Here is a 15,779-nt window from a genome sequence, read left to right as displayed (position 1 = left end):
GTCAACACTGCACACGTGACATGCAGCAGGTCAGTGACAATCACTGTCACAGAGGTCACAGACTGCTCATGTTGCCATGGTGACTCCTCTGATGACAGCGACCATGTTAACTCTCCTCAGGCTCTCACAGTTATTAAAATAACACTGAGTTAGTTATCAGCGATGTCAACACCTGGTGGATGCAGCCGATTGGCTGATCTTGTGTGGAGGCGGAGCCTGTAGATCACTCTCTGTATTGATGTTCTGATGTGTGTGTGCTCTCAGTGTGTGTGTGCCCTACTGTAAGTCAGTCTGTGTGTGTGTGTGTGTGTGTGTGTGTGTGTGTGTGTTCTCAGACACGTGTGTGTTCTCAGTGTGTGTGTGTGTTCTCAGACAGTGTGTGTGTGTGTTTTCTTAGTGTGTGTGTGTTCTCAGACAATGTGTGTGTGTTCCAGCTGGATCTCATCTGAAATCGTGTCCATATAACGGTAAGATGACCACGTCCACAGGTGGTGGTTCATCTTCAGCTGCGTCTGTGTGTCTCTGTGTGTGTCTGTGTCTCTGTGTGTCTGTGTGTCTCTGTGTGTGTCTCTGTGTGTGTTTGTGTCTCTGTGTGTCTCTGTGTGTGTCTGTGTGTCTCTGTGTGTGTTTCTGTGTGTCTCTGTGTGTCTCTGTGTGTGTCTCTGTGTGTCTCTGTGTGTGTCTCTGTGTGTGTCTCTGTGTGTCTCTGTGTGTGTGTCTGTGTGTGTGTATGTGTGTCTCTGTGTGTCTGTGTGTGTCTCTGTGTCTCTGTGTGTCTCTGTGTATCTGTCTGTGTCTCTGTGTGTGTCTCTGTGTGTGTCTCTGTGTCTCTGTGTCTCTGTGTGTGTCTCTGTGTGTGTCTCTGTGTCTCTGTGTCTCTGTGTGTGTCTCTGTGTGTCTGTGTGTGTCTCTGTGTCTCTGTGTCTCTGTGTGTGTCTGTGTGTGTGTCTCTGTGTGTCTCTGTGTGTGTCTCTGTGTGTGTCTCTGTGTGTGTCTCTGTGTCTCTGTGTGTGTCTCTGTGTGTGTCTCTGTGTCTCTGTGTGTGTCTCTGTGTGTCTCTGTGTCTCTGTGTGTGTCTCTGTGTCTCTGTGTCTCTGTGTGTGTCTGTGTGTGTGTCTCTGTGTGTCTCTGTGTGTGTCTCTGTGTCTCTGTGTGTCTCTGTGTGTGTCTTTGTGTATGTCTCTGTGTGTGTCTCTGTGTGTGTCTCTGTGTCTCTGTGTGTGTCTCTGTGTGTCTCTGTGTCTCTGTGTGTGTCTCTGTGTCTCTGTGTCTCTGTGTGTGTCTGTGTGTGTGTCTCTGTGTGTCTCTGTGTGTGTCTCTGTGTGTGTCTCTGTGTGTGTCTCTGTGTCTCTGTGTGTGTCTCTGTGTGTGTCTCTGTGTCTCTGTGTGTGTCTCTGTGTGTCTCTGTGTGTGTCTCTGTGTCTCTGTGTGTCTCTGTGTGTGTCTTTGTGTATGTCTCTGTGTGTGTCTCTGTGTGTCTCTGTATGTCTGTGTGTGTCTCTGTGTGTGTGTCTCTCTGTGTCTCTGTGTGTGTCTCTGTGTGTCTCTGTGTGTCTCTGTGTGTGTGTCTCTGTGTGTGTCTCTGTGTGTGTCTCTGTGTGTGTCTCTGTGTGTCTCTGTGTGTGTCTCTGTGTGTGTGTCTCTGTGTGTGTGTCTCTGTGTGTGTCTCTGTGTGTGTCTCTGTGTGTGTGTCTCTGTGTCTCTGTGTGTCTCTGTGTGTGTCTCTGTGTGTGTCTCTGTGTGTGTCTGTGTGTCTCTGTGTGTGTCTCTGTGTGTCTCTGTGTGTGTCTCTGTGTGTCTCTGTGTGTGTCTCTGTGTGTGTGTCTGTGTGTCTCTGTGTGTCTGTGTGTGTCTCTGTGTCTCTGTGTGTCTCTGTGTATCTCTCTGTGTCTCTGTGTGTGTCTCTGTGTCTCTGTGTCTCTGTGTGTGTCTCTGTGTGTGTGTCTCTGTGTCTCTGTGTGTGTCTCTGTGTGTCTCTGTGTGTCTGTGTGTCTGTGTGTGTCTGTGTGTGTCTCTGTGTGTGTCTCTGTGTCTCTGTGTGTCTCTGTGTGTCTGTGTGTCTCTGTGTGTCTGTGTGTGTCTGTGTGTGTCTCTGTGTGTGTCTCTGTGTCTCTGTGTGTGTCTGTGTGTGTCTCTGTGTGTGTCTCTGTGTCTCTGTGTGTCTCTGTGTGTGTCTCTGTGTATGTCTCTGTGTGTGTCTCTGTGTGTCTCTGTATGTCTGTGTGTGTCTCTGTGTGTATGTCTCTGTGTCTCTGTGTGTGTCTCTGTGTGTGTCTCTGTGTGTGTCTCTGTGTGTCTCTGTGTGTGTGTCTCTGTGTGTGTGTCTCTGTGTGTGTCTCTGTGTCTCTGTGTGTCTCTGTGTGTGTCTCTGTGTGTGTGTCTCTGTGTCTCTGTGTCTCTGTGCGTCTCTGTGTGTGTCTGTGTGTGTCTCTGTGTGTGTCTCTGTGTGTGTCTGTGTGTGTCTGTGTGTCTCTGTGTGTGTCTCTGTGTGTCTCTCTGTGTGTCTCTGTGTGTGTCTCTGTGTGTCTCTGTGTGTGTCTCTGTGTGTCTCTGTGTGTGTGTCTGTGTGTGTGTCTGTGTGTCTCTGTGTGTCTGTGTGTGTCTCTGTGTCTCTGTGTGTCTCTGTGTATCTCTGTGTCTCTGTGTGTGTCTCTGTGTGTGTCTGTCTCTGTGTGTGTGTGTCTGTGTGTCTCTGTGTGTCTGTGTGTGTCTCTGTGTCTCTGTGTGTCTCTGTGTGTGTCTCTGTGTGTCTCTGTGTGTGTCTCTGTGTCTGTGTCTCTGTGTGTGTCTGTGTGTGTCTGTGTGTCTGTGTGTCTCTGTGTGTCTCTGTGTGTCTCTGTGTGTCTGTGTGTGTGTCTCTGTGTGTCTCTGTGTGTCTCTGTCTCTGTGTGTCTCTGTGTCTGTGTGTCTCTGTGTGTGTCTGTGTGTCTCTGTGTGTCTCTGTGTGTGTCTCTGTGTCTCTGTGTGTCTGTGTGTGTGTCTCTGTGTGTCTCTGTGTGTCTCTGTATCTGGGTCTGTGTAGATCTAACTGGTCTGTGTAGATCTAACTGGTCTCTAATCTGGGATTATCCTCTGAAATCCAGACTTTACTGGTTCCTGTTGTCTGATTCTGGGAGGTTGTGATTCTGTAGAACCTAGCAGGTGTTTTTCCCATTCTGCAGACAGAGTGTGAATGCAACATCATCAGGTGGGTGGGATCTAACACCTGTTCCATCAGACTCACCTGTTCCGTTCTGTTTGTGTTTAAACAGCCATAAAATACGATGCAGCAAAGGAGGAGCGATATCAGCAGGAGGCCAAGCAGAGGGAGCTGCAGCGCATCGAGGAGGCGCTACAGAAGGCCGCCAGCAGAGGTAAGATGGGCTGACCTCTGACCTTTAACCTCTGACCTGAGTGTGTAACACCTGAGGACTTGGCCGGTGTCTCTCTGTCTCCTCTCTGCTCTCTACTGCTCGTTCTCTCGCTGCTGTCAGATAAACAACATAAACAGATAAACAACACAAACACACAAACACAAACAGATAAACAACACAAACAGATACAGAACACAAACAGATAAACAACACAAACACACAAACACAAACAGATAAACAACACAAACACACAAACACAAACATAAACAACACAAACAGATAAACAACACAAACACAAACAGGGGCCTGTATCAGGAAGCAGGATTAATGTCTTAGCGAGGTAACTTCAGGGTTAACTCTGGGTTTTCGGTCTCACGAAGCCGGTTCAGTTCTTATCGGGGTAGATCACCATGGTAACTTACTCTGAACGGCTATCCTGCTCCGGAGCAGGGTAAGTTCAGGGTTGAATCTGATCCTATAAAAAGCACCACCCACTGGCCAATCAGCTGTTGATGGCTGACAGAAATGCAGCCCAGTCATGACGGGAAGTTTAATTCATTTGATTGATTTTGATTTGAAAGTTTATTTTGAACATTAAAAAAGAAAAGAAAGCATCAACAACAGACAATGAAAAGATTGTTCAAAAAGGAGTGGAAAGAAGTGGAACTTTCATCCCACCCCTTCATAAGAAAGAAACTGATCATTTGCAGACACTTAATAGCACCATTAATTAGTGCCAACATTTTGTTTTGTTGGAGGAAATGATCCCTGTTAAAGATAATGGGCCTAATTGACAGCTTTGCTGCTGGAAATGTGGAAAGTAGCCTATCATGTCTACACTTCATGGTGTTTGAGGGATTTTCCTTTTTGTTTTTTAAAGAGGGACACTAGCTATATTTTTGTGCAGCTGTTAATTTCTAACACAGCTCAATATCAGGATGATTTTATTCAGACTATCAATTTGGTGTTGATATGATTTAATTGTGGCGTCAGCTTTAAGCTTTATTGTAGCATATATAACGTTATGACAAAGAAGACCAATTTATCAGACGCAATGATGTTAGACGATAATTGTAATACACGCAATTCATCTGCGCAGCATTGATTTCATGGGATTCAAGGGTGTGATCAGTGTCAGATGTACAGGTACAGGTACTGTAGCTACTTGAACCAGTGATGAGTCATTTAACCTACACATCATTTTATTTGCTGCCTTGTTTTGTCTTGATTTTTCCCTCTCTCCTCCTCTATTTCTTCTTTCCTCACCCGTTTCTTTTTCTTCTCTATTATGTGATTTCATTGATGTTTTGACAGGGGAATTTCTTTGATAAGCTTTTAGTGGCTTCTAACCTCTCCGGCACTTTTCTTTTTTAGTCTTGTAAATGTTATACTGTCTGTTTTTAACATTATGTGCAAATAAACTAATCTAAACTAAAACTAAACATTATTCATCCCGTTATGTGTTGCCACGCATGTTTCCTCCTCCTGCAGCTGCCACGGTGTTGGCCTTTTCTCTAATGTTGCTTTTCTCCTCCTCATATTTTAGTAGAATTATTGTCTGATCCTCACGAGAAACACTTTTTTTCTCCCTCACATACGGCGCTCTGTGAGGACGCTCAGTGACGCTGCGCTTCTCTCATGATTGTGATTGGTCCGCTGCGTGTGCGTTCACGGCTCTTGATAAAGCAACCCTGGGTTGAGTTACCGAGTTGATATCCAGCGTCGTGATACCGATTATCCTGATTGCCATTGTTAGGGTTAGTCAACCCAGGATAGGTCTGGGTAACCCAGGAAAGGTTGATCTCACTTCGTGATACAGGCCCCAGATAAACAACACAAACACAAACAGATAAACAACACAAACACACAAACACAAACAGATAAACAACACAAACAGATAAACAACATAAACACACAAACACAAACAGATAAACAACACAAACACAAACAGGTAAACAACACAAACACAAACAGATAAACAACACAAACAGGTAAACAACACAAACAGATAAACAACACAAACAGCACAAACAAACAACATAAACAGATACACAACATAAACAGATAAACAGCACAAACACACAAACAGATAAACAGCACAAACACACAAACACAAACAGATAAACAACACAAACAGATAAACAACATAAACACACAAACACAAACAGATAAACAACACAAACACAAACAGGTAAACAACACAAACAGATAAACAACACAAACAGGTAAACAACACAAACAGATAAACAACACAAACAGCACAAACAAACAACACAAACAGATACACAACATAAACAGATAAACAGCACAAACACACAAACAGATAAACAGCACAAACACACAAACACAAACAGATAAACAACACAAACAGATAAACAACATAAACACACAAACACAAACAGATAAACAACACAAACACAAACAGGTAAACAACACAAACACAAACAGATAAACAACACAAACAGGTAAACAACACAAACAGATAAACAACACAATCAGCACAAACAAACAACACAAACAGATACACAACATAAACAGATAAACAGCACAAACACACAAACAGATAAACAGCACAAACATAAATAACACAAACACATAAACACAAACACACAAACAGATAAACAGCACAAACATAAATAACACAAACACATAAACAAGCTGCAGTCACTTAGGAAAATGTTTGTGTGTCACAGAAACCTTTGTTTAGTTTTATAAGTTCAATACAAAACATTTATTGAGGTTGTATTGAGTATTGAGGTTGTCGTGCATCATGCCCCGTCCACAGCTCACCACACACCATGAACGACAGCAGAGCTCAGTCAGTTTACTTCCTGTCAGCTCAGTGTCACAGTCTCCTGTGTGTCTCCATCCTGAAGCTGACGGTAACCACGGCGACCATTTATTTATTTAATAGTTTATTTGTTTAAGAAGGGACAGTGTACATCAATGAACATTCCTTTTAAAGAAGAAAAAAGAAAATGTAGATGCACCCAATTGCAGCCAGGGGCTGATTTACATTGGTAGTCCCCCTGCCAGATGTTTATCAGCATAGTTCCTAAAAAGTAATAAAAAATCAATACAGTACACACAGAATATGCAATTACAATTTAAGATACATTAAAACACATAACCATCTTATCGTCGCAGCATAGAGTCGGCCAGCGACACATAACAGTAATATTGCACACATCATGTTGCCTCCAGTGCCTTATGTATGTGTAAGCTTTATGTCTTGTTTCTGGGTGCAACCAGGTAACAAGCAGACGGGGGAGAGGGGGCTGTAAGCACTGTGTGGATAGTGTGTCAGCCTGTAGCAGTGCAGAGTCCAGTACATAGAGCTTGTTGTGGTTGTGATCAGTTGTGATGGATGACAGTAGTAGATGTAGAGACATTGGGGGTTAAAGCACATTCAAATTGAGCACATGCAAGACAATAGAACAACAAGACATTAAAAAAGTTGTCCATGTACAATTATATATCAGACGCCCCGCCAGCTAGCGGCCAATCAGAATCATTTATTAATGTAACCTGAGTAACAGGTACAGATGGTGGAATAATCCGCTCAGTGAAACACGGGTCAGTCATGTGACTCAGGGACTGATTCACTGACCAGGTACAGATCAGGTCGTCTCAGACACATCACAGAGCTCAGAGAGTTCGTACAGAGAGAAGATACTGATCAGGCTGAGCTCAGGGGGTGAGTGAGTGAATGGATGGATGGACGGATGGATGAATGGATGGATGATGAATTTATGAATGGGTGAATGGATGAGTGAATGGATGGATGGATGGATGGATGGATGAATGAGTGAATGGATGGATGGATGATGAATTTATGAATGGGTGAATGGATGAATGAATGAATGAGTGAATGGATGGATGAATGAGTGAATGGATGGATGGATGGATGGATGATGAATTTATGAATGGATGAATGAATGAGTGGATGGATGGATGGATGGATGGATGAATGAGTGAATGGATGGATGGATGGATAATGAATTTTTGAACAGATGAATGAATGAGTGGATGGATGGATGAATGAATGAATGGATGGATGGATGGATGATAAATTTATGAACGGATGAATGAATGAGTGAATGGATGGATGGATGGATGAGTGGATGGATGGATGGATGGATGGATGGATGATGAATTTATGAATGGATGGATGGATGGATGGATGGATGGATGGATGATGAATTTATGAATGGATGAATGAGTGAATGGATGGATGGATGAACATATTAACGTGTTGTTTGTACTGTTCATGCTGCGTTTGCTGTCAGCGTCTCAAACTGGAGATCTGCTGTTCAGCCTGGAGAGTGTTGTTTACAAGGAGCCTCAATGTGGTAAACACACACACATACACACACACACACACACACACACACACACACATTTAAAGAGAAACACTGTAAACAGTTTTTAAAACTTCAGATTGAGTTTGAAAAAGTTCTTAAACAACATTTACAGATTAAATGAAACTGATGTGTTCTTCAACAGGAGTTAATGGTTATAAATAATCCCTTATATGAGAGGAGGAATCCCTTAAATGAAACTCCTCAGAGTCCTGTTTGTTATTAACCTGATGATATCTGTCACAGTGTTGAAGAAGAGGATTATGGGATTTATTTAAAATTAAACATGTTGATTAGTCAGTGTGTCTCATAGCTGCTTAAGTTCAGTTTGAACTGCTTCACCTGCCTCCACCTGTCTCCACCTGTCTCCACCTGCCTCCACCTGTCTCCACCTGTCTCCACCTGCCTCCACCTGTCTCCACCTGTCTCCACCTGCCTCCACCTGTCTCCACCTGCCTCCACCTGCCTCCACCTGTCTCCACCTACCCCCACCCGTCTCCACCTGTCTCCACCTGCCTCCACCTGTCTCCACCTACCCCCACCTGCCTCCACCTGTCTCCGCCTGTCTCCACCTACTTCCATCTGTCTCCACCTGCCTCCACCTGCCTTCACCTGCCTTCACCTGTCTCCACCTGTCTTCCCCGGTCTTCACCTGTCTTCACTTGCCTCCACCTGCCTTCATGTGCCTTAACCTGCCTCCACCTGTCTCCACCTATCTTCATCTGTCTTCACCTGCCTCCACCTGTCTTCACCTGTCTCCGCCTGTCTCCAACTGCCTCCACCTGTCTCCACCTGTCTCCACCTGCTTTCCCCTGTCTCCACCTGCCTTCACTTGTCTCCACCTGTCTTCCCCGGTCTTCCCCTGTCCCCACTTGCCTCCACCTGCCTTCATGTGTCTTAACCTGCCTCCACCTGTCTCCACCTATCTTCATCTGTCTTCACCTGCCTCCACCTGTCTTCACCTGTCTCCGCCTGTCTCCAACTGCCTCCACCTGTCTCCACCTGCTTTCCCCTGTCTCCACCTGCCTTCACTTGTCTCCACCTGCCTTCACCTGTCTCCACCTGCCTCCACCTGCCTTCACCTGTCTTCACCTGCATCCACCTGTCTCCACCTGTCTTCACCTGTCTTCACCTGCCTCCACCTGTCTTCACCTGCCTCCACCTGTCTCCATTAACCTTCAGATTAAAGTGCTTCCTGCTTCCTGTCTGTGTTTTCGGGCTTCCTGTCTCTAACTGCCGTCTCTGTCTTTAACGCTGCCAAAGTCCCAAAAGGATCCAAAAAACACAAAAAGACCAGAAAAGGTCTGAAGAAGCTGAAACGACACAACAACAAGACAGGTACGTCTTCACCTCAGGTGTCCCACCTGTCCCACCTAACAGAGTCCAGACTGAACCAGACGAAGACTCTGATCCTCCTCACATCATGAAGACATTAGATCTTCCTGTCTGTCTCAGGTCTCTGTTCAGGTCCGATCAGCTGAAGGACGTCCTGTCTCAGGTCTCTGTTCAGGCTCAGGTCTGATCAGCTGACAGACATCCTGTCTCAGGTCTCTGTTCAGGCTCAGGTCTGATCAGCTGACAGACGTCCTGTCTCAGGTCTCTGTTCAGGTCCGATCAGCTGACAGACATCCTGTCTCAGGTCTCTGTTCAGGTCCAATCAGCTGACAGACGTCCTGTCTGAGGTCTCTGTTCAGGTCCGATCAGCTGACAGACATCCTGTCTCAGGTCTCTGTTCAGGTCCAATCAGCTGACGGACGTCCTGTCTGAGGTCTCTGTTCAGGCTCAGGTCCGATCAGCTGACGGACGTCCTGTCTGAGGTCTCTGTTCAGGTCCGATCAGCTGACGAATGTCCTGTCTCAGGTCTCTGTTCAGGCTCAGGTCCGATCAGCTGACGGACGTCCTGTCTCGGTTTTTTCGTTCAGGTCTCTGTCCTGTCTCATGTCCTCACAGTCCTCTGTCTGTTTCAGAAAAACCTCTGGAGGAGAAAAAGGACACGTTTGTGGAGAAACTGGCGACTCAGGTGATCAAAAACCTGCAGGTGAAGATCAGCAGCATCCACCTGCGCTACGAGGACGACGTGAGTACTGGTCCAGGTCCAGCACCAGGTTCAGGTCCAGGTCCAGGTCCAGGTCCAGCACCAGTTTCAGGTTCAGGTTCAGGTCTGGGTCCAGGTCCAGCACCAGTTTCAGGTCCAGGTCCAGGTCCAGCACCAGGTTCAGGTTCAGGTTCAGGTTCAGGTCCAGGTCTAGGTCTAGGTCTAGGTCCAGGTCCAGCACCAGGTTCAGGTTCAGGTTCAGGTTCAGGTCCAGGTCTAGGTCTAGGTTCAGTTCCAGGTCCAGCACCAGGTTCAGGTTCACGTCCAGGTTCAGGTCCAGGTCTAGGTCTAGGTTCAGTTCCAGGTCCAGCACCAGGTTCAGGTTCACGTCCAGGTCTAGGTTCACATCCAGGTGTACAGTTATCACTTGTAGAACCCACCTGTTCACTGTGGTGTTGTCGTAGTGACGGACAGGTGATTCCATCAAACAGGAAGTGAGGTTTCAGCAGGTGAACCTGTGATGTGTTTGTGTTTCAGCTGTTAGACCCACAACGCCCCCTGTCCATGGGAGTTACACTGTCCGAGCTCAGCCTGCAGGTAACACACACACACACACACACATACACACACATACACATACACACACATACACACTATGGAGTACCATACGTTTCAATATACGTGCGACTGAACGTGTCACACGCGCGTGCTTTGACACCTGGGGCCTGTATCAGGAAGCAGGATTAATGTCTTAGCGAGGTAACTTCAGGGTTAACTCTGGGTTTTCGGTCTCACGAAGCCGGTTCAGTTCTTATCGGGGTAGATCACCATGGTAACTTACTCTGAACGGCTATCCTGCTCCGGAGCAGGGTAAGTTCAGGGTTGAATCTGATCCTATAAAAAGCACCACCCACTGGCCAATCAGCTGTTGATGGCTGACAGAAATGCAGCCCAGTCATGACGGGAAGTTTAATTCATTTGATTGATTTTGATTTGAAAGTTTATTTTGAACATTAAAAAAGAAAAGAAAGCAACAACAACAGACAATGAAAAGATTGTTCAAAAAGGAGTGGAAAGAAGTGGAACTTTCATCCCACCCCTTCATAAGAAAGAAACTGATCATTTGCAGACACTTAATAGCACCATTAATTAGTGCCAACATTTTGTTTTGTTGGAGGAAATGATCCCTGTTAAAGATAATGGGCCTAATTGACAGCTTTGCTGCTGGAAATGTGGAAAGTAGCCTATCATGTCTACACTTCATGGTGTTTGAGGGATTTTCCTTTTTGTTTTTTAAAGAGGGACACTAGCTATATTTTTGTGCAGCTGTTAATTTCTAACACAGCTCAATATCAGGATGATTTTATTCAGACTATCAATTTGGTGTTGATATGATTTAATTGTGGCGTCAGCTTTAGGCTTTATTGTAGCATATATAACGTTATGACAAAGAAGACCAATTTATCAGACGCAATGATGTTAGACGATAATTGTAATACACGCAATTCATCTGCGCAGCATTGATTTCATGGGATTCAAGGGTGTGATCAGTGTCAGATGTACAGGTACAGGTACTGTAGCTACTTGAACCAGTGATGAGTCATTTAACCTGCACATCATTTTATTTGCTGCCTTGTTTGGTCTTGATTTTTCCCTCTCTCCTCCTCTATTTCTTCTTTCCTCACCCGTTTCTTTTTCTTCTCTATCATGTGATTTCATTGATGTTTTGACAGGGGAATTTCTTTGATAAGCTTTTAGTGGCTTCTAACCTCTCCGGCACTTTTCTTTTTTTAGTCTTGTAAATGTTATACTGTCTGTTTTTAACATTATGTGCAAATAAACTAATCTAAACTGAAACTAAACATTATTCATCCCGTTATGCGTTGCCACTCATGTTTCCTCCTCCTGCAGCTGCCACGGTGTTGGCCTTTTCTCTAATGTTGCTTTTCTTCTCCTCATATTTTAGTAGAATTAATCTCTGATCCTCACATGAGAAATACTTTTTTTTCCCCTCACGTACGGCGCTCTGTGAGGACGCTCAGTGACGCTCAGTGACGCTGCGCTTCTCTCATGATTGTGATTGGTCCGCTGCGTGTGCGTTCACGGCTCTTGATAAAGCAACCCTGGGTTGAGTTACCGAGTTGATATCCAGCGTCGTGATACCGATTATCCTGATTGCCATTGTTAGGGTTAGTCAACCCAGGATAGGTCTGGGTAACCCAGGAAAGGTCGATCTCACTTCGTGATACAGGCCCCTGTGCAGCAAAGCAACGCCTGACGTGTCATGTAGTTTCCCCATTGACTTATAACGGTCACGTGTGCACCTGCATGTGTAAGCGTGATGACTGCTGCACCAAAATTTACTATTTTAAAGGAGCTATATGTAAGAAATATAAAGCAAGTAGTCATAAAATCCTCCTAATATGTCACAGAGACTAAGGAATAATGTTTATATAACATACTGATCTCACCGACAACAATAGTACAGCCAGAATATTTGCATTTAAAAAAAATTTTACAGTCTGCAAATCATGTTTATGTTTTGAATTTGTGTTTTGGCCTGTTGCGCCACCCACCGCCGTCTACCAGTCACGCAGTCAGTAGAATCTCAGCATCAGTTACAGTTACGACTGAGCTACAGCAGCACGGCAAGCAGCATTAGTAGTGTCCCGGTACATAGCATTAGCAGCCGGCTGCTCCTCAGCTGCATAGATATATATACGTAGATGCCGCATTCAACGGCACTCCTCATTGGAGCGATATGTCAACGCAGCCGCCATCTTGCCCAGGTGGAGCCGCGCTGCCTAATGCATGTATGTCTATTGAGGCAGGAGATTATTTATGATTAAAATCATCATTACTCGCTGAATTCTCAACCGATTTTCATGCGGTTTGATTTGTTACAATTGTCAGACATGTAGTTATGATACAGGATACTTGGTTAAATAAAAAATGCAGCTTTTCATACCAAAATATTTGATCTTATGTAGATAAAGTAACAGTAATAGTTCTACAACACATTTAAACTAAACTTTCCCCATGTAATAAATATTCTTTTGTTCTTACTAGATGTACAATGCCCACCATGATGTCATTTAATTATTAATTTTGATTAGCTATAAATGTTTATTCACATTTCACACAATGTGCAAAAAATAGTGTATCAGCAGGGTTGTGCCGAGCTGCAGTGTAGATTCTGATTAACAAATGTTGGTTTTGTACAAGTGAAAATAAATGACTTAGAGCTGCATGTTTACACAACATTTTGCTTTAATCTCATATGTATAAGACCACAGTGCTCATGGGAGCCTGGACACAGAACTGTTTACATTATTAGGTCATATTTACAAAAAATATACACAGTGTACAGTAGCTAGTATTATTTTTTGCAGAGATGCTCGGGAAAATTGAATACAGAAGGAGTCACTCCGTCCCTTAAATGGACAGTCTGCCCAGTCCTGTCGAAGTCCTCAGGTCTGAAGTGACAGCTGCAGATGACTGAGGAGTCACTCGGGACAAAGTCCTTTCTCCTCACTGCTGCTACCCATGCCCGTCTCCTATCTGTGTTTTTTGGGAAACTACACACAAAATAAGTGTGTCAGAAAAACGCAGTTCCACATAATTTGTAGTTAACGTTACAATTCAGGCCACAAGTTAACTACTAACGTAATACTGCATTATGTCACTTTGGTGCCATGAAACAGATAGTTGACAATTTGGAATAACACATACGCCGACATAGCTGTTTGACAAAGCATCATAATTTTATAAGTAATATTATATAAATGTTAACCTTTTTTCTTTAAGTTGTGTGACATAGCGTTAGCTTAATTTGGCATTAGGACCAGATCAGGACAGTTACTTTAACGTTACTTGATTAGCTTAAAACAAGGATCACTTTTTGAGATATATATCTCATTAAACATTTTCGTAACAGTAAAATATTGTAAAACAACTTCTTACCTGTGGAATGTTATTCCCTTCTGCTTGGTTTTCGCACTTCTTTCGTTGGTACACCCAAATGCAGAGCAAAAATGTGGCATTTTTGCCGAGTCTGACACGGGTCTGAACCGGTCAGAACACCTAGGCAAGATGGCGGCGGTATTGACGCAGCCCACAAGCCAGGGTGCGGCATCTACGTATATATATCTATGCCTCAGCTGTATCCCGGCAGCAGCGTTAGCAGTGTCCTGGTACATAGCATTAGCAGTCTCCTCAGCTGTATCCCGCAGCAACATAAGCAGTGTCCTGGTACATAGCATTAGCAGTCTCCTCAGCTGTATCCCGGCAGCAGCGTTAGCAGTGTCCTGGTACAAAGCATTAGCAGTCTCCTCAGCTGTATCCCGGCAGCAGCGTTAGCAGTGTCCTGGTACAAAGCATTAGCAGTCTCCTCAGCTGTATCCCGGCAGCAGCGTTAGCAGTGTCCTGGTACAAAGCATTAGCAGTCTCCTCAGCTGTATCCCGGCAGCAGCGTTAGCAGTGTCCTGGTACAAAGCATTAGCAGTCTCCTCAGCTGTATCCCGGCAGCAGCGTTAGCGGTGTCCTGGTACATAGCATTAGCAGTCTCCTCAGCTGTATCCCGCAGCAACATAAGCAGCGTCCTGGTACATAGCATTAGCAGTCTCCTCAGCTGTATCCCGCAGCAACATAAGCAGTGTCCTGGTACATAGCATTAGCAGTCTCCTCAGCTGTATCCCGCAGCAACATAAGCAGTGTCCTGGTACATAGCATTAGCAGTCTCCTCAGCTGTATCCCGCAGCAACATAAGCAGTGTCCTGGTACATAGCATTAGCAGTCTCCTCAGCTGTATCCCGCAGCAACATAAGCAGTGTCCTGGTACATAGCATTAGCAGTCTCCTCAGCTGTATCCCGGCAGCAGCGTTAGCAGTGTCCTGGTACAAAGCATTAGCAGTCTCCTCAGCTGTATCCCGGCAGCAGCGTTAGCGGTGTCCTGGTACATAGCATTAGCAGTCTCCTCAGCTGTATCCCGCAGCAACATAAGCAGTGTCCTGGTACATAGCATTAGCAGTCTCCTCAGCTGTATCCCGCAGCAACATAAGCAGTGTCCTGGTACATAGCATTAGCAGTCTCCTCAGCTGTATCCCGGCAGCAGCGTTAGCAGTGTCCTGGTACAAAGCATTAGCAGTCTCCTCAGTATTTTGAATTTGAGTGCAGTAACCGTTTTGGCCACATTCTTACATACAGCGCCTTTAATCATGCATGCACACACACGTTGCTGCACGTGTGTATGAAGTTCTATCCATATCAAAATAAGCATACACACACACACGCGCACACACACACACACACACACACACACAGACACACACAGACACACACAGACTCAGGTGTTGTTTACCTGTTGTTTGTTTATTCCAGACGACAGATGAGAACTGGAGGTCCTGTATCCTGAATGAAGCGGCAAAGATCATCTATAAGGTGAGACATGTTCTCCTGTGCTCCTGAGTGTTCTCCTGTGTTCTCCTGTGCTCTCCTGTGTTCTCCTGTGCTCTCCTGTGTTCTCCTGTGCACTCCTGTGTTCTCCTGTGTTCTCCTGTGCTCTCCTGTGTTCTCCTGTGCACTCCTGTGTTCTCCTGTGCTCTCCTGTGTTCTCCTGTGCTCTCCTGTGTTCTCCTGTGCACTCCTGTGTTCTCCTGTGCGCTCTCCTGTGTTCTCCTGTGCTCTCCTGTGTTCTCCTGTGTGCTCTCCTGTGCTCTCCTGTGTTCTCCTGTGTGCTCTCCTGTGTTCTCCTGTGTGCTCTCCTGTGCTCTCCTGTGTTCTCCTGTGTGCTCTCCTGTGTTCTCCTGTGTGCTCTCCTGTGCACTCCTGTGTTCTCCTGTGTGCTCTCCTGTGCTCTCCTGTGTTCTCCTGTGCTCTCCTGTGCTCTCCTGTGCACTCCTGTGTTCTCCTGTGCTCTCCTGTGTTCTCCTGTGTGCTCTCCTGTGTTCTCCTGTGCACTCCTGTGTTCTCCTGTGCTCTCCTGTGTTCTCCTGTGTGCTCTCCTGCGTTCTCCTGTGGTCTCCTGTGTTC

At 45.3% G+C, this 15,779-nt stretch overlaps 1 protein-coding gene across 8 annotated transcripts in view; it reads left to right on the top strand.

Moving 5' to 3' along the window:
* vps13c (vacuolar protein sorting 13 homolog C) overlaps positions 1 to 15,779 on the top strand; it is a 126,343-nt gene that overhangs the window by 9,252 nt on the left and 101,312 nt on the right. For 3 of the 8 annotated variants that reach the window (XM_078172930.1, XM_078172939.1, XM_078172940.1), the window contains exons 5-10: positions 3,252 to 3,353; positions 7,643 to 7,705; positions 8,978 to 9,052; positions 9,682 to 9,791; positions 10,287 to 10,346; positions 15,129 to 15,188. In XM_078172930.1, coding sequence (XP_078029056.1) covers positions 3,252 to 3,353; positions 7,643 to 7,705; positions 8,978 to 9,052; positions 9,682 to 9,791; positions 10,287 to 10,346; positions 15,129 to 15,188 — 470 coding nt within the window. Of the gene's footprint in view, positions 1 to 434; positions 468 to 3,251; positions 3,354 to 7,642; positions 7,706 to 8,977; positions 9,053 to 9,681; positions 9,792 to 10,286; positions 10,347 to 15,128; positions 15,189 to 15,779 lie in introns of all 8 variants that reach the window. The other 5 variants (XM_078172934.1, XM_078172927.1, XM_078172938.1 and 2 more) reach the window with 3 other exon arrangements.

The sequence above is a fragment of the Epinephelus lanceolatus genome, chromosome 2 (assembly GCF_041903045.1).
Source record: "Epinephelus lanceolatus isolate andai-2023 chromosome 2, ASM4190304v1, whole genome shotgun sequence".
NCBI lineage: Eukaryota > Metazoa > Chordata > Actinopteri > Perciformes > Serranidae > Epinephelus > Epinephelus lanceolatus.
Note: the sequence above shows the minus strand (reverse complement) of the source record. Positions and strands in the feature narration are given on the sequence as shown.